Below are 18,620 nucleotides of genomic sequence, written 5' to 3'. Positions count from 1 at the left end.
GAAAGAGTTATGATATTTTTGGGGTATGATTGTAATGAAGTGCAAAAATTACGGAGGACCAAGTATTCCAGATTGACGACACTTATGATCAGTTATATAATAAAATTCCACCTATCACCTATACATCTCCATCTTCAAATAGGTTGGAATTTGCAACATATATTATATTTAAATATATAGCTTTTAATAACTACTAAAATAAAATATTACATTAATGCAGAACATTGAAGAAATCATAGTAGCTTTCAATTTGATAAATTTTGAAATACAATTTTATAAAATATAACTAAAGGTAAAAAAAGTGTCCAAGTATTGCACTTACATAATTTGATCTTATTCAAATTAATACTACTGATTATCAATGTAATAAATATCAAACTATATTAAAAAATTGAAAGTCTAATTATGGAAAATAAAATATATGTCATGTAGTTATAATAACTTTGTGCATGTGTCCCCTCTCTGTGGATTACAAACAGGATTCAATTCATGCTTCAGTCTAATGGAAAATACAAAACAAACTTCCATCCGTCACAACAACAACTCTTCACAACTCCACGTGTGTTCCACCTCTTTCCTACAATTGCATGTAAAAGTCACACTCACACATACAAATATTTTATTCTCTCTTCTATCTTAACTATCTAGCTAATTCTCTTCAATATTATCTGAAGCTAGCTATGGACTTTTTTAATTTCTTGCTTAATTTGTTTGTTCCTCCATTAAGTTTAATAGCATTGGCTTTCTCATGGCCAGCACTTTGTTTCCTCAATGCTTGTGAGTGGCTCTATAACTATATATATGCTGAAGATATTATGGATAGTAAAGTTGTCATCATCACTGGTGCATCTTCTGGCATTGGAGAGGCAAGTTTATATATATAACAACTTTCTATTCTTTAATTCCTCACTATTTTGTTTTTCAAAGTGTAAAGTTGCAAAAAAATTACCTATGTGTATGATTTGGAAATTGCAGCAAATAGCATATGAGTATGCAATAAGGAGAGCAAATTTAATGTTGGTGGCACGAAGAGAACATAGGCTAAGAGGAATTGCTGAGAATGCAAGGAGAATGGGTGCAAAACATGTCATGATTATGGCTGCAGATGTTGTGAAGGAAGATGATTGCAAAAGATTTGTCAATGAAACCATTAATGTATTTGGTCGTGGTATGTTAATTCGAGTTTAATTTTTATGCACTGTCAGCTCGTAAAAAAAATTATATTGTCAACATATCACACAACCAGTTATTTGTGTGAATTAAACCCTTGAAATTCTTATTATTGTTTGATTTTTCTTAGTTAATTAGTTTTTGAATTTTGTGTTTGGTGAGTGCAGTAGATCATCTTGTAAATACAGTAAGTTTGGGACATACATTCTACTTTGAAGAAGTTACAGACACCTCAGTTTTCCCTGTTCTCTTGGTAAGAATTCCAATTTTCATAGTTAAAATTTCAATTATCATTTCCTAATTCAATAAAAATTAGTAAACGAAACATATATTTTGTTTTTAAGGATATAAATTTTTGGGGGAATGTTTATCCAACGTTGGTGGCTCTTCCTCATCTTCACCAAAGCAATGGTCGTGTTATTATCAATGCATCAGTTGAAAGTTGGTTACCTTTGCCAAGAATGAGTTTGTTTGGTGTAAGTATATAAATATGATATTAGTTAGAGTTTTTAGATGCTACTTAAGTTTGGAATTTTGATTTTGTTAATTTAAAATTTTGCTGTTGTTATATTGATTTATGATATATTTTATGCATGTAATGTAAGGCTGCAAAGGCGGCGCTAATAAACTTCTATGAGACGCTGCGATTTGAATTGAAAGAAGAGGTTGGAGTAACAATAGCAACGCACGGTTGGATTGGAAGTGAAATGACCAGAGGCAAGTTCATGCTAGAGGAAGGTGCAGACATGCAGTGGAAAGAAGAAAGAGAAGTAAGTGCAATTGCTACATATATGTTGCATTTGAACTTGCACATGAAATATATAGTTAGAGAAATGCTAACCAATAAGAAATCAAGATACAATTAATCATACTTTAAGGTGTGTTATGATCTACATACTAATTTGATTTGTGATGATTTATTGATGGAAATAGATACATGTGAGTGGTGGAGCAGTTGAAGAGTTTGCAAGATTGATTGTAAGTGGGGCATGTAGAGGAGATTCATATGTGAAGTTTCCTAGTTGGTATGATGTATTCTTGCTATATAGAGTGTTTGCTCCAAATGTTCTCAATTGGGCATTTCAGCTACTTATATCTCCACAAGGGACAAGGAGAACTTCTTCTTATTTAGGGACAGGAAGATCCTTGGACAATGTCACTGGTGGTATGGGGAAACCTATGTTGGAGGGAAATTCTCCTAGTAATGGACACACAGGCATGGTTCCTCATACATTCTCTGGCCAGTTGGGTCATCAAATGCAACAAAAGATGGATTGAATTGAATGAATGAAGGCTTTTGCATTTGTGCTAGATACTTATGCTTATTCACTTGTATTATGTAATGTTGCATTTTTGTTAGTATCATGCTATTGTGGACCTATAAATATAATGTCATGTGGTTACTTGTAAGATTTGTGTTAAAATTGAAAATAAACTTGGTGTTTGTCACCAAAAATCTTTTTTTTTTATGAACCCAATCCTCTTCTTAAGGTGATCTACAGTAGACTGATATTTGAAAATCATCTGAAATTTCGCATCTTCAAAAGTAAAAGTTTATGTCGTCATTGTCTTCATAATTAAAAATATTAACTAAATTGATGTCAATTAGACAAAAATAAGGGCAACAAGAGAGGTGAGCTTTGAGACACACATCTTATTTCCTATTGTTTTTATTGAATCAAGATTAATTAGATCACCCTTTTAGTCATGCGTAGAGTTGTCAATTTGGACTAGTAAAATAGATCCATATTTTAGATTGCACGCACTCATTAACTATAAGCACCAAAAGTAAGTTTGATTATCATTATAGTTTAGACAATTTTCAAATATCATTATAGGAGAACATATTCTCTTCGGTGGGATCTTTATTGAAGAAAATCTAATTAATAAAGATAATCTAATAAAAATCTCTACCATTCGCTTCTTTTATAATTTTTTTATTAGATTCAATACAAGTGATTGAGTTAGATTTCACTTAAGAAAAATTTCAATACAAGAGATCATTATAGAGACAACTTCTATCAAAATGATGCATCTCAAAACTTGTTATGCGTTATATTGTTAAAAATATTAATTTACTTGTACACTATGAAGCCTATAAGTCTCACTTGTATTCCTTAAAAAAAACAAAATCTGCATACCAATATATATATCACTTGTATTAAAATGCAGAGAAATGTATTGTGCACTCCTCCTCCCCCTCCCGTTTTTACCTTCCACCCCTCCAATTTTTGATATTGACTATCTTACCCTTTTTTACTTTTCAAAAATTTCAGAATATTCGAAAGTTTGAAACTTTCGAAATTATTCAAAATGAGTTTTTTTTTTTCTATTTAGTTAAATTCAAAACATTCGAAACCTAAATTAACAGAATTAAATACAAATTTCGAAACTTTCGATAAATCTGAAAGTTTCTAAATGAACTTTTCTAGAAATCTTTGAAAGTTTGAAAGAATGTGAAACTTTCGAAGCTATAACTTTCAGAACTTTTGATGAATTTGAAAATTCCGAAACACAAATTTCAGAAAATTTCGAAAGTTTCGATGAATCTGAAACTTCCGAAACACATATTCTTCGAAAGTTTCAAACAATCAAATTATGTCAGTTTCGAAAAGTTTCAAAAACTTCGAAACTTTCGAATTTTTCAATTTTTTTAATTATTAATTAAATTTATTACTAAACTTGTTACTAATTTTTCAAATTAGGAATATAAATTTATTACTAATTTTGAAATTTATTACTAATTAAATTTATTATTAATTAAATTTATTACTAATTTTTCAAAATGCGAAACTTTCAATGAATTTCAAACTTCCGAAAGTTGAATTTTTGAAAGTTTCAATATGTTCGAAAGTTTTGCATTTTGAAACTTTCGAAACTTTCTGTATTTCGAAAGTTTCGTATTCAATGAAAGTTTCGAAAGTTTCATTATTTCTGGGAAAAATGAACTTCGAAAGTTTCATCATCATAGAAACTTTCGAATTTCTGGTAAAATCATGTTTCGAATATTTGAAAGTTTCGAATTTTTACTTACTTTTGTATTTCGAATGTTTCAATATTTCGAATATTTGGTAGGGTCAGATTCGAATAATTAAAAGTTTCGAATGAAGTGGGTGAAAAAAGAAAAATAATTTTTTTTTGGGGTTTTCATATATGAAATTAAGGGCAACATAGTATTTTCCATATAAATGAGGGGTGGAAGGTCAGAATGAGGGGTACATGGTACAAACTTCTAAAATGCATAATACTATTTTAATTATCGAAAAGTATAAAATTTTTTCATTTTGATTATTTATTTAATAAAAAAATCTAAATTAATTATCGAAATGTCAAAATATAACTATTTTAGATTTTTGTTATGAATCAAATATCAAAATGATAATGTTGTCGGATACTTGTAAGGGCTAAAATGATATTTTAGCCTTTGCATAAGCCACAATATATAAGCAGCAAGGGGTGAGGTGTAAGGTGTGGTGAATTTTGATGGAAGTCAAGAGTTTGAACTTAGCGAATTTATTACAGTCTTGCATAACAAACAAATCTCTATTACCCGCCAAAATTGTCCATGCTCGAATCTTCCGCTTCAACCTTTTCTCCGACACTTTTCTATCCAACACCCTCATAGAACTCTATTCCAAATGCAACCTTATCTCTTTCGCACACCATGTGTTCGACAAAATTCCTCACAAAAATATCTTTTCATGGAACGCCATCTTAGCCGCCTATTGCAAATCCAACAATTTGCAAAACGCGTGTCGTTTATTCCTTCAAATGCCCGAAAGAAACACCGTCTCGTTGAACACCATAATCACCACCATGGTTCGAAATGGGTATGAAAGACAAGCACTTGATACCTATGATTCAATGATGCTACATGGATCGATTAAACCCTCTCATATAACATTTGCTACTGTTTTTAGTGCATGTGGTGCTTTGTTAGATTCACATTGTGGTAGGAGAAATCATGGGTTTGTGATCAAAGTTGGTTTTGATAATAATATTTATGTTGTTAATGCTCTTTTGTCTATGTATACTAAGTGTGGCTTAAATGGGGATGCAATTCGTGTTTTTGAGGACATTCATGAACCTAATGAGGTAACTTTTACTACAATGATGGGTGGTTTATCACAAACTAATCAAGTCAAAGAAGCTTTGGAATTATTTAGACTCATGTTGAGAAAAGGGATTTGTGTTGATTCTGTTTCATTGTCCAGCATCTTGGGTATTTGTGCAAAAGGAGTATCTGGGAATAGAGAAATTGGTATCAGTGATAATAGCTGTGGTTTATCGACTAATGCGCAAGGGAAACAGATTCACACTCTCTCGGTTAAACTTGGGTTTGAGAAAGACCTCCATTTGTGCAATTCTTTGCTTGATATGTATGCTAAAAGTGGGGACATGGATAGTGCTGAAAAGGTTTTTGTTAGTTTTGATCAGCACAGTGTTGTTTCTTGGAATATAATGATATCTGGGTATGGAAACAGATGCCACAGTGAGAAAGCTGCTGAGTGTTTTCAGAGGATGCAGTGTTGTGGATATGAACCAGATGATGTTACGTATATTAATATGCTGGCAGCGTGTGTTAAGTCGGGGGATGTTAAAACTGGGCGTCAGATATTCGACTGCATGCCGTACCCGAGTTTGATTTCATGGAATGCCATACTTTCGGGGTATAACCAGAGTGCAGATCATGGAGAGGCAGTTGAACTGTTTAGAAAAATGCAGTTTCAATGTCAGCATCCTGATAGGACCACTCTAGCCATTATTCTCAGTTCATGTGCTGAATTGGGACTTCTTGAATCTGGAAAACAGGTTCATGCAGTTTCTCAAAAGCTTGGATTTTTTGATGATCTGTATGTTGCAAGTAGCCTTATTAATGTGTATTCAAAATGTGGGAAAATGGAGTTGTCTAAAAATGTATTCAGTAAACTGTCTGAACTAGATGTTGTTTGTTGGAACTCAATGATAGCAGGGTTCTCAATCAATTCTCTTGAACAAGATGCTTTGGCTTTTTTTAAACGGATGAGACAATTCGGCTTTGTACCTTCCGAGTTTTCTTTTTCTACCGCAGCAAGCTCTTGTGCGAAACTTTCCTCCTTGTTTCAAGGACAACAAATCCATGCTCAGATCATAAAAGATGGTTATGTAGATGATGTATTTGTGGGGAGTTCTCTCATAGAAATGTATTGTAAATGTGGGAATGTAGGTGCAGCCAGATGTTATTTTGATATGATGCCCGGAAAAAATATTGTTACTTGGAATGAGATGATACATGGTTATGCGCAGAATGGTTATGGTCATGAGGCTGTATTCCTTTACAATGACATGATTTCGTCCGGTGAAAAACCTGATGATATTACTTTTGTTGCTGTTTTAACCGCTTGTAGCCACTCGGCATTGGTCGATGAAGGGGTCGAAATATTCAACGCGATGCTACAAAAATTTGAAGTGGTGCCAAAGTTGGATCATTATACTTGCATCATTGATTGTCTGAGCCGAGCAGGGAGGTTTCTTGAAGTAGAAGTCATTCTCGATACCATGCCATATAAAGATGATGCGATTGTGTGGGAGGTTGTGTTAAGCTCGTGCCGTGTTCATGCTAACTTGAGCTTAGCGAAAAGAGCAGCTGAGGAACTCTATCGACTGGACCCGCAAAATTCTGCGCCTTATGTGCTTCTTGCCAACATGTATTCTTCTATGGGAAGATGGGATGATGCACAAGTTGTTAGAGATCTGATGAGTGATAACCAGGTACATAAGGATCCTGGTTATAGCCGGAGTGAGTCATTCTAGATTATGGGAGGTTGTGCTATGATCATGCTGTGTTCATGCTAACTTGAGCTTAGCGAAAAGAGCAGCTGAGGAACTCTATCGACTGGACCCGTGAAATTCTGCATCTTATGTGCTTCTTGCCAACATATATTCTTCTTTGGGAAGTTTGGATGATGCACAATTTGTTATATATGTGATGACTGATAACCAGGTCTATAAGGATCTCTAACAGGAATCTATGTAGTACCGATAGTTCTAATCAAAGGTGTGTCCCAGCATGTGTTTTGAAGTTGGTTTCACTGTTCTTGATTTTTATATATCTACTTGAAGTTGATTAATATCTCTTCCTGACAGCATTTTGATAACTATCAGTGGAAATCCAACTTATTGACTGCTTATTAAACTGGAGTTCCATATTATGACATCTGGATGACATATTTAAGATGCAAGGTAGTATTACCAGGTCAATTTAGGAAGGCAGAGTTAATGCAGTAAAATGCAAATGGTGAAAATTTCTCAATCAGCTAGCTACCGATATCATAGCTTGTGGTGAAAAGTTTGAAATAGTGCAACAACTTTTGAAGATTGTGAAGGAAGCTTTAAATGCATACAGTTCAGTTCCTCTATCAAGCACAAGTTAAAGCAGGCGGAAGTGAAACACAACCTCACTTAAAGATACGATGAGTTGTATTTTAGACTTATTTCGGTTGAGAGCATATCTCAAAACTAGAGCCTTGCAAAAAATATTCTGATAGGAGGTCCAAATTCATAACTATATTTAAATTCATTTTATATTTTTGATTAAAATAATATAGCTATAATTTAATTTAATCAAATTTATAACTATATTTAAATTTATTTTTATTTTTAGAATTGGATTTTATCGAATTATTATTCACTCATATTTTATTTTTTGATTTGAATTCTAAATTCTTTCTTAGATTCTTAATTTTTTTTCTCTCTAAATTGTAATTTACATACAATTTAAATTAAATTAACAAGATGTTATCTTTCTTGCATCAATAATGCAAAAAAATTGTTGCTTATTCTCCGATTTCAACGACAACAACGAAGTAACCATTCTTGAACTCTAACTTTATTTTTCCATTTATCTATTCCTTTTCTATATTTCAATAATTTTCTAACTTAACAATACTTCGTTTTTTTTCTCCATTTCTACATGTATTAAACTTTATATCATTTTTCTCGTAGTACGAGTTTTTAATATAATTTTTTTCATTTTCATGACCTTAGCAAATTCTTATCTTTTCACAACAAAAACATATTTCCTAAAAAAACATATTTATCTTTTTTTATAAACAAAAGTTCATACCTTCAATTTTAAAATAATGCATAAAAACATGACTTATTTTTAATTAACATATTTTACACAAATTAGTTTTTTTATTCATCTTAGACTTTTCCATTCTATTTTTCTTTTGAAAATCTTATATAAGTTTAACTATTTTATTTGTCTTTCATTTTATGTGAAGAAGAATCTCAAATTTGGCATCATAGTTTAAACTTACTCGTATTTTTATCATCATAATTTAATAATGGATCAAATTCATGAAATTAACAAATTATATCAATTTTTTTTATATAATATCAAATTTTTAAATCAATTAAAAAATAATCTAAGTAAAAAAAATTAATTTAACTCAAATCAATTATATAATCAATAACCGATTATTTAACTCTAATCAATTTTAAACTAAAATATGAATTTAGTTATAAATAATTCATACAATAGTTTTAAAATAATATATTTTAAAATAGATATGGATTTATTATTAAAAAAAAAAAAACGAAACGGGCAATAGTCCTGCACAAAGATACTTAGAGATCAGTTATTAAATAGATCTTTTTATTAATCAAACCAACATTAGCGTGCAAAATAGTGAATAGATAAAAAACGAATATCATTGTGATTGTGGGAATTTTTGCATATAGATAAATGGGGGACCGGGACCCTCGACCATACTTTAATTGTTCATTTTCCCTGAAAAATTAACAGTGTTCTATTTTCATCTATATATTGATTGAATCTTCATACATACATATCGATGAGTCAAAAGATAAGATAAAAAAAAAAAATAAAAAAAATAAAAAAGCGAAGACGATGGATGGTACTATTCAGTGCAACGCCAACTACGTTTCTCTCACTCCGATCACCTTTTTGGAGCGCTCCGCCATTGTTTACCCTAACAACCTCTCTATCGTCTACGGTGATCATGTCACCTACACATGGTCTCTCACTCATCAACGCTGCATCAAGCTCGCTTCTTCCATTTCTCAACTCGGTGTTTCTCCTCGTGATGTGGTCTGATCCTTTCTCAACTCTTTCAATCTTTTTTTTCCATATTTTATTTTTTACTAATTAATTAAATTCTCCATAGTTTAATTGACCTTTTATTCTATGCATTATTCTCTTTCTTGTGAATGGAACATGTCAATATAATTATAATTTTGTATGAAATTATTTGTTGTGATTTTGTGCTTGTTGTGAAATTGAACTTATTTGGTCAGGTTGCTGTATTGGCCCCTAATATTCCAGCCATGTATGAGCTACATTTTGCTGTTCCAATGTCAGGGGCTGTTCTCTGCACTCTCAATACTCGACACGATTCATCAATGGTTTCATTGTTATTAAACCATTCCGATGCCAAAATTCTTTTTGTAGATCATGAATTACTTGATATTGCTCAGGGAGCACTTGAAATCCTGTCAAAATCAACCACCAAGCTACCCCTTTTGGTCTTGATTTTGGAGTCTGATGCTCATCCATCACCTCCTCTGGGAACATTGATCTATGAGAATCTTATAGCTGAAGGGAAACTTGAATTTGAGGTGAAAAGACCGAAGGATGAACGCGATCCAGTTTCACTCAATTACACTTCTGGAACCACATCAAGTCCTAAGGGTGTTATATATAGCCATAGAGGTGCTTATCTCAATGCTTTGGCTACTATTCTTCTTAACGAGATGCGGTCTATGCCGGTGTATTTATGGTGTGTTCCAATGTTTCATTGCAATGGATGGTGTCTCCCTTGGAGTATTGCTGCTCAGGGTGGAACAAATGTCTGCCAAAGAAACGTAAATGCTAAAGGAATTTTTGACAATATTTTTAAGCACAAAGTAACACACATGGGGGGTGCACCAGTAGTTCTCAATATGTTGATAAATTCACCTCCTGAAGTCAGAAAGCCACTTCCGGGGAAGGTGGCAGTGATGACAGGTGGGGCTCCACCACCGCCGGATGTGTTTTTCAGGATGGAAGAACTAGGATTTGATGTAACTCATTCATATGGTTTGACAGAAACCTATGGTCCTGCATCAATTTGTACATGGAAATCCGAATGGGGTAGCCTGCCTCGAGACGCGCAGGCGAAATTGAAAGCACGTCAAGGAGTACAACATATTGGAATGGAGGAACTGGATGTAAAAGATCCTGTCACTATGAAGAGTGTACCGGCCGATGCAAAAACCCTTGGTGAGGTAATGTTCAGGGGAAACACTGTGATGAGTGGATATCTAAAGGATTCGAAAGCAACACAAGATGCATTTAAAGGTGGATGGTTTAGGACCGGCGACTTGGGAGTAAAGCATGCGGATGGTTATGTAGAACTTAAGGATCGGTCGAAGGACATTATCATCTCCGGTGGAGAAAACATTAGCACAATTGAGTTGGAAGGTGTGATTTATGGTCATCCAGCAGTTGTTGAGGCTGCTGTTGTAGGGAGACCTGATGAATATTGGGGAGAGACACCTTGTGCGTTTGTGAAGCTGAAGGAAGGGTATAGTGCTACAGAGGAGGAGATAATACAATTTTGTCGGGAGCGTTTGCCCCGATTTATGGTGCCTCGAACTGTGGTGTTTGCTGATCTGCCAAAGACATCGACCGGCAAGACACAAAAATTTCTTTTGAAGGAGAAGGCAAAGGCTATGGGAAGCTTGTCTAAGAAAAAGAACACTAGCAGATTGTAATGCATTTAAAAAAAAACAGAAGATTGAATGCAATAATATTCTTCAGTGTTATATATGTGCTTTCATGTATGTTAGTACTTTTCATATTTATATGTGTTTGTATAACATTTGTTTATTTGTATAAAATGAAGAAAACTTCAATTGGACTAACTTGATTTTTATTCTCTTGTAGCATTACTAAAAAGTTATTCTATTTTGGCATGGGACAATGATTCTGATTACATTCAACTATTCAAGTAGATGCACATGTGGCAGGACTTGATTTTGTAACATAACTACTTAACTAGTGAAGTCATAATAATGGAACTACTAGTGAAGGATTTGATTTGTTCTTCCATTAAATAAGTATTGGTTTAAATCACGTTAGCTTTCAGCATCTGTTAGTATATGTGGTATCAATGTGCGGTGGGTTGATTTAAAAATATATCTTAGATTCACAGTCAAAATACGCATCTTCTTCATTCAGAGTTGTATTGTGTTTAACACAAAAAAGTAATCAATACCAATAATGTATACATATAATGATCTAAATCTGAAGATAATCTTCAATGGAAATACTCAATCCCTCCTCTTGTCTAGAAACTTGAGTAATTCCTTGCCAACTCAAGTCATCATCCAAACCTTCCCACCAATCATCATCACCAACAACATTATGATGCACGTGACCATCATCATCATCATCATTCCCACTCACGTGATTCGTTTCCATCAAAGTTGTTGTTTCCCTTGCAATATTTCTCGCATCAACATCCATGGCAACATCAGAAGCAACCTTTTGAACAGACCTCGGAGACATCAAATCATCTCTCTGTTGAATACAATAAGAAGACAGAGTCTCAGGAAAGTTGAGTTTGTCCAACGTAGAAGGTCTTCTTAAACAATAAACAGCTACGTCGTGTGCCACCGCAGCAGCTTCCGGTGTAGCATAAGTTCCTAACCATAAACGTTCTTGAGTCCCCGGAACACGAATCTCCGATACCCATTTCCCCCATTTTCGACGCCTAACTCCCTTTAACTTCTTGTTGCTCGTGCTTGTTGAAGTAGTGTTCCAATTCATCTTTAAATGGTTGATTGTAGAAGCAAATTAATAAAGTTTATGGATATGTTTATAGTTAATTATAATATTAAAGTGGCATGCGTAGAAGCAGATTATGAGAGGAGATTGAGGGGTGTGTGATTATATATAGGTTGAAGATTTTGAGAGTCAAAAGGGTTTAAGGCAAGCAAAGGTGGAGGGGTGGACCAAAAAAAAGAAGGTCAAAATTTTCCAAGGTCAAAAGTTAATTAAAATATTATATTGTTCACCAACTTATTAGTATTTTCAAATGAAGTATAATGGTATCTTTAATGTATTATATTTATTTATTTTACTAAATTATTATGTTTATTTACACTTCTGTTTTTTAGAAACTAAATATAGAAACAATGTAAAAAAATTGTGTATTTAATTTCTCAAAAATTTTACAATTGATATTTTGGGTAATAATGAAGTTCGTGTCACATTCAATGTGTTGCAAGTTGGAGTTATAGAAGAAATGAATGAGGAGCGACCAACTCAACTAAAATGAAGTGATTAAAATGTCAGGTCATACTCATCCAACTTGATTGAAAATTGGTAACAACCAAAGAAGATGAATGCTTTCTTTGTCTTGAAACGTGGCTACGTGTTATTTCCATTTTCGGTGCTTTTAGGTTTCTAAAGCCCACGCGCACTCACGTTTCTGAAAGTCACTTTCTTCAAATCAAATTGAGGTTATTTAATCACATGGATATTGTGCATGTCGATGTAAATTGTAATGAGTACCGCGCGTGGATACATATTTTGTAATACGTCATGAGTGACGTTATATTATATATATTATCTGGTCTGTTATTGCATTTGATAATTTTAAATAAATTAAAAAATATAATAAATTTTATAAAACAAAAAATTTGAAAACAAATTACAGTTTTTATTATTTCAAAGTTTAATTACATAAATTTCAATATATTTTTTTTTCTATATTTAAACTCTTAAGAAATACACTAAATATGCTTGCTATCATTTTCTTAAATTATAACCGTGCTCTATACTTTCTTTAGACTTCTTCGCTTCGCCAATTTGGTAAAAAACGCACGTGCTTGACTTTATCCAACACTTAAAAAAAAGAATAATTTCTTATTTTGGTCTTCAATTTAGATTAAAAAAATTAGTTGAAACTTAAATTTATTTTTGTCAGTTGTTATTTGATTAAATCAGTATTTTTGGTCTTCAAAGTTATAAGATTTAACTGTAGTTTTATTCTTTTATTATTAAAAATTTATAAAATTGATTTTCAGTATTTTGAAATCTAACAGTTTTGATTATTTATTATAATTTTTTAACTAAAAAATAAAATATGACATGTTTTAAATAACATTATAAGTGATGTGATAATGTAGAATGATTAATATCAATGAAATTACAATAAAATTCTCTAAAAATTTAACTTTGAACTTTGATAAATTTTTATTTTGTAATTTAATTAATATATTTAGATGGTTTTATATCATGAAGTCATATGTCACATTATTTAAAATATGTTAATTCATCATTTTTTTAGTTAAAAAATATGATAGATAGACAAAAACTATTGACTTTTAAAATAAGAGGATAATTCTATTAAAACAACAATTAAGTCAAATTATAATTATAGAACAATACTTAGTCTTAAAATATAAAGAAAATCAATTTTGTTATTTCATTAAAATACTTCTTTGTAAACAACCATCAAAATCAATACAAAATATACTATATATTAACTAAAATTAAAGTGTAAATTTAAAAAACGAACTAAATTGATTGATTTTTTTTTAATTTAGGAGACTAATTGACTATTTTACATTTTAATTTATTATAATTAAATCGTTCGATCTCGATACAACAACAATTAATTTAATATTTTACTTATATGATTGCGTGAAATCTAAATTATTCATTTAATGCTTCCTCCCAATAGGGTCTACACAAGAGAAAGGTTGACAAGTTGAATTTGAACTTCAAATATTGATGACATTCACGACTACAACAAACATTATTAAGTATATGTAAAGAGAGATTCAGTGTGAACCTAGAGCGTTCAAAAAGTGAAATTTTGTTTCTTTTGCTGTCACATTTATTTCGCATAGTAGTTTTAAGACAAAGAAACCAGCTACAAAACGATGAGTAGCATTGGTGTTCAAATTCAAAAGAAGTAAAAAGGGAGTTTTGTTGCTGATTGGGTGGATTCATCATTCATGTAGTCCAATTCCACGACTTTGGGGCTAAAGAATAAAGATAGGGATAACAAACTCATCATCTGGTCAAACTTTATCTGCAAAGCTGGTTTGAAAAGGTGTATATGGTGATACATTTATGTGTCTCAAAATATAAATAAAAATTTAATATATTTAGTTCAAGTTTTAAATAAATATAATATTAGTTTTTTTTAATTAATTTTTGTCAATATTTTAAGATGGATTATATATATTATATGGTTTATTTATTTTTATTTATAAATTCTACAATAGACTACTTCACTATTATGGACTAATATTTAAAAATTATTAGATATTTTAACGACAATTAACGATATTAATAAAAAGTAATAGTTTATATTCTTTTTGATTTTCTAGAGAAGATGATAATTTAATTGATATTAATTTAATATGAGATATACATTTATTTTCTTTTATTTTTATCGAATCAATATTATTTAAATCATCATCTTAATCATAAAAATGAAGATGATCATTAACATCTATTTTTAATAAATAATGTCTACAATCATTTAAATTTTAAATACTTTTTAAATATTGGTTCATAACATATTATAGTCTATATTTGAATTTCTATATTTCTTTTTTACTCAAGTTGTATTACTGCTGCATCTCTCTTTCTTAATGTCTTCCTTTTCAAGGCAAGACTTGATTCTTTGATTGTTGGGTCAAATATTAAAGGATATGAAATTCTTGACCAAGATAATCAAGTTGTGGATGGTATGGCTAAAATAGTTTTGCCAAATTTTACGGAACACACATCCAACTTGACTTAAGTTTTTCAGAACATTTGTTAGTCATGACAAACATGATGCGAGTTTTTTAAAAGTAATGTGTATTTGAAAAATTTAAACCACCAAGATTTTTGGAACATTGGGGAAATATTCTTGTTTTGGATAAAAATTTCTAACAAGAAAACTCGATGGAGTGAGAGTGTGATTTATCCAGAAAAAAAATCAGATAAGTAGTAAAAAGTGAAAAGGTAAAATAGTAAAATATGAAAAGGGATAAAATTGAAATTTTTTATGGATTGTAAGGATAGGGATGTAATTGTGGAAGTAAGGGATAAAATATTCCAACAACTCTTATGTTTTAAATGCATCCAGAGAATTCAACAACTCTTATGACTTAAGTATTGCGTCAAATTTTATTTATTTATTTAATATAAAATTCATAGTATTTGTTTTGAAATTGTCAAATTATTAGATGGATAATGAAATTAGTCTCTCCCTTTCAAATTTCGGGATCAAATTAAATTTAAATTAAGAGAAAGTCTATTAAATCAATTATTTTCATTTGGATAAATTACATGCTCCTCTCTTGATAAAAGTTTGAAGAGTAATACTCTCATGTTAAAATCTATATTATTATCCCTTGAGAATAAATATGTAAAGTAAATTATACTTTTCTCTCTAAAAGATATATTACACTCATCAGATTTGCTTTTCTATCATTTGAAATCTCTGAAATTTCTGTTATAGATATCAAGTTATTAACCAAATAAACTATGACGATCAACTTGGGAGTTCTTAATTGACAAACCATTTACAAAATGTGGAGAAAGACCCAATTTTAGAATGTAAATTATAAAAATTACATTGTAATTCGCGGGTTGTACGGATTAAAATAAATTTTTTATTTTGTGATATTATAATTATTTTTATAATCGAAATATTGATTCTTTTACCGATATACTGAAATAGTATTGAACTTAAATTAAACAAAACAAAATCTTAAAAGCAAATATGATTTTGTAGTTAAGTTAAAAAACATAATATGTAGGAAAAGCAAAATCAGAAAAATATAAAAAAAATAAAATTATAACAATTACATTTTGTGATGAATAGTCGTTTTGTAGTTTTTGTAGGCTTTACCCATTTTTGTTGTTATTTTATATTTACTACATTAAATGTATAAGTTAATATTACAAGTTAGTTTCAATTTTTTTTCAACTCCTAATTTATTACTTTTAATTAATTTGTTTGTTCCAATATTTTTTATTTATTTAATTTCAAATTTGGATTGTATTTTTATATTTTTTGTGATGATATAATATATTATTGTTATATTTTAATTATTAAAATATAAGTTTAATTGTGATGCATTTAATATGGGACAATCATATAGACGATATATCGCAATTAAACAGTGATTTTGGCGAATTACATTTTAAAATACTGAAAAGAACACATGTATTATATATAGATGACAATAACAAAAAAAATATTATACATATGACTAACAACATCCAAATTAAATAAGAAAAAAGTCATTATTTTAAAGACATAAATAGATCAACCATAAAATAGAGATTATACACTCACAAATTGAATCTAGCACCACAATAGAACTGACCAATAGAGTTGTTATTGAGGAAGTGAAAGAGAATGAAGTGTGGCTGATCTATTTCTCGTCCCTATTTAAATAAATTATAGATAGATAAATAGACGGGTATAGTATGCTAAAAGAACATACACAAAAAATACATAAAAGATAGTACATTTGTCACTAACTACACTTACTTTGTAAATACAATACTAGATAAATACATGGCATACAAAAAGGAAATGTGATTTAGTGCATGTTTGGCAGAATCACAGTGTCACAATATCTCAACAAAAAGTTACAGACATTATGAAGTTTCAACAAAACATGCACTAAATTACTGACAGTCCATACTATGATTTCACAGCATAAAATCAGAAGCACTTTTACCAATACTTCCAAACGCAATTCGGAGAAGCAAAACTCTTTGCTACTCATAAGTTCACCAACAACAATCCAAACATCCATCAACCTCTAATTGAGAGCATTAGAGGCAGAATATATAAAGTCCAAGAAACCAGTTCCCTTCAAAAGACCTTTACCTGTTAAAAGCTCAAAATCCAACAACAGAAGAAATCCAATAACAGCTGCTTTACCGTTTATTATTTCATTCTTCTTAGTAAAACCAAATCCCCCTTGACTCTCATCAACCACCATTCTAACCTAAATAAATAATAAACCAGTCATAAAACAGAATAATCAGATTCAAAATGTCAAAAAATAATAGATTAGAATTTTAGTCTTGTTAGTTACCTCATCAACATTGACATTAGTTGCTGTTATACCAGGTTGAGCTTTGCCACTAAATACAATTTCAGTAGCAGCATCAGATTTTAAACCGGTTGTAATGCTGATATAAATATTCTTTTCATCTGTTTTAACAGGATACACAAAGAGTTTTCTCAAAGCAGGTGTTAGAATTCTCAGAACAGGATTATTTGGATACCATTCTTTGATCTCTCCTGTTCTTAAATCAAATGTGCTGTCAGTTGTTGGACAAACTATACAACCGTCCTGCCAAATCGGAAAAAGATAAACTCATTTTTTCAGTTAAATTCAGTTCACCAACCCCAACAACTTATTAGACCTAAAATAAAATTATAAAAAATAATTTTTTAAAATTTAATAAATAAATTATTAATATTTTATTTAATAACTTTAGACAAGATTATTTATTTATTTTTTTCGGTACAAAGCAAGCACTTTAGGCCTCTCCGTTGCGCTGACTCTAATTCAGTTACAACAGAAACATGCATGTTGATGTAACTAACCTGAGTGAGTTTTGCATTGATTAAGCCTTCGGAATAAGCACCTTCAGCAGGTGACCTATTTTCAATTGCAAATACTTTATCTTTATACCATAGAAGCAATATGGAATCTCCCTCTTGAATTATGACGCGACGCTCTCCTTTTGGAAGCGCCGAAACAGGAACAACCGGTACCCAGTTTCCGGAGGAAGAAGACTCTTCGGAGATGGATAGTTGGGTGGCCTTACAGTAGGTGGTTAATCGGAGAGAGTTTGGGCGGGCATAGTGGTTAGAGAGAAGAAGAAAAGTGGGTTTGCGAGGGAGAGAGAGAGGGGGAGGGAAATGGAGAGGAAGAGTGTGTGTTTGGGAAGATGAAAGGGATAAAGGGTTTGTGGTGGCCATGGAATTGAATTGTGTTGTGAGTGGAAAGTGTTTTTTGAGAAAGAAACTGAAACTGAGACTTTCTCCATGTGAAAGAATGTGTGGCTTTTTGTCCACTCAAAACAGGATAATAAACGATGTCGCTCTGTTTTTGTTTTAGCCACATTTCTCTTTCTATTTTTCTAATAAAAAACAAAGTAAGGGACTAAGTATATTTGAAATTTAAGATGTTTATGTACAATTAAAATAAATCACTTTACTTCAAATTTTGATTTCAATTGTTAAAATAATTTAGAACAAATTAAAAAAAATTATTGATGAAAATATTCGTAGTATTGACACACAATTTTTTTTAGTACAATAGAACTTTGTAAAAAAAAAAAAGTAGATTTAATTGTAGTTTTGATCCTCTTATTTTAGTTGAATCGCGAAAGTAGTTTCCATATTTTGTTTCTCTCCATT

General features: G+C 31.0%; 5 protein-coding genes across 6 annotated transcripts; 3 read left to right on the top strand and 2 right to left on the bottom strand.

Annotated features, from left to right (window-relative positions):
* The first annotated feature begins 610 nt into the window (after positions 1–610).
* Positions 611–2,639, top strand: LOC101499223 (11-beta-hydroxysteroid dehydrogenase B). Its single transcript, XM_012718925.3, has 6 exons — positions 611–866; positions 976–1,168; positions 1,338–1,423; positions 1,515–1,646; positions 1,776–1,940; positions 2,104–2,639. The coding sequence occupies exons 1-6, from the start codon at positions 681–683 to the stop codon at positions 2,446–2,448; spliced, it is 1,107 nt and encodes a 368-aa protein (XP_012574379.1). The 5' UTR covers positions 611–680; the 3' UTR covers positions 2,449–2,639.
* Positions 2,640–4,590: 1,951 nt separating this feature from the next.
* LOC101498897 (pentatricopeptide repeat-containing protein At4g20770) lies at positions 4,591–7,800 on the top strand. Its single transcript, XM_004511440.4, has 2 exons — positions 4,591–7,207; positions 7,297–7,800. Exon 1 carries the CDS (start codon positions 4,654–4,656, stop codon positions 6,961–6,963), a length of 2,310 nt encoding a protein of 769 aa, XP_004511497.1. The 5' UTR covers positions 4,591–4,653; the 3' UTR covers positions 6,964–7,207; positions 7,297–7,800.
* Positions 7,801–8,885: 1,085 nt separating this feature from the next.
* On the top strand, positions 8,886–11,305 carry LOC101498466 (butanoate--CoA ligase AAE1). Of its 2 annotated transcripts, XR_190256.4 has the most exons (3): positions 8,886–9,265; positions 9,472–10,995; positions 11,102–11,305. XR_190256.4 is itself a non-coding variant. In XM_004511439.4 (2 exons), exons 1-2 carry the CDS (start codon positions 9,065–9,067, stop codon positions 10,927–10,929), a joined length of 1,659 nt encoding a protein of 552 aa, XP_004511496.1. In that variant the 5' UTR covers positions 8,886–9,064; the 3' UTR covers positions 10,930–11,090. The 2 variants fall into 2 exon arrangements, 1 of the variants encoding a protein (XP_004511496.1); XM_004511439.4 differs by lacking the exon at positions 11,102–11,305 and having other exon boundaries at positions 9,472–11,090.
* Positions 11,306–11,362: 57 nt separating this feature from the next.
* Positions 11,363–12,154, bottom strand: LOC101498135 (ethylene-responsive transcription factor ERF020). Its single transcript, XM_004511438.4, has one exon. It carries the CDS (start codon positions 11,984–11,986, stop codon positions 11,456–11,458), a length of 531 nt encoding a protein of 176 aa, XP_004511495.1. The 5' UTR covers positions 11,987–12,154; the 3' UTR covers positions 11,363–11,455.
* Positions 12,155–16,556: 4,402 nt separating this feature from the next.
* Positions 16,557–18,257, bottom strand: LOC101497815 (uncharacterized). The gene is made up of 3 exons (XM_004511437.4): positions 17,802–18,257; positions 17,284–17,544; positions 16,557–17,193 (listed from the first exon to the last, which is right to left on the bottom strand). The coding sequence occupies exons 1-3, from the start codon at positions 18,177–18,179 to the stop codon at positions 17,005–17,007; spliced, it is 828 nt and encodes a 275-aa protein (XP_004511494.1). The 5' UTR covers positions 18,180–18,257; the 3' UTR covers positions 16,557–17,004.
* Positions 18,258–18,620: the final 363 nt, after the last annotated feature.

Source organism: Cicer arietinum, chromosome 8, assembly GCF_000331145.2.
Source record: "Cicer arietinum cultivar CDC Frontier isolate Library 1 chromosome 8, Cicar.CDCFrontier_v2.0, whole genome shotgun sequence".
NCBI classification, from domain to species: domain Eukaryota; kingdom Viridiplantae; phylum Streptophyta; class Magnoliopsida; order Fabales; family Fabaceae; genus Cicer; species Cicer arietinum.
The sequence above is the reverse complement of the archived record's forward strand: the minus strand, read 5'-3'. Positions and strand labels throughout refer to the sequence as shown.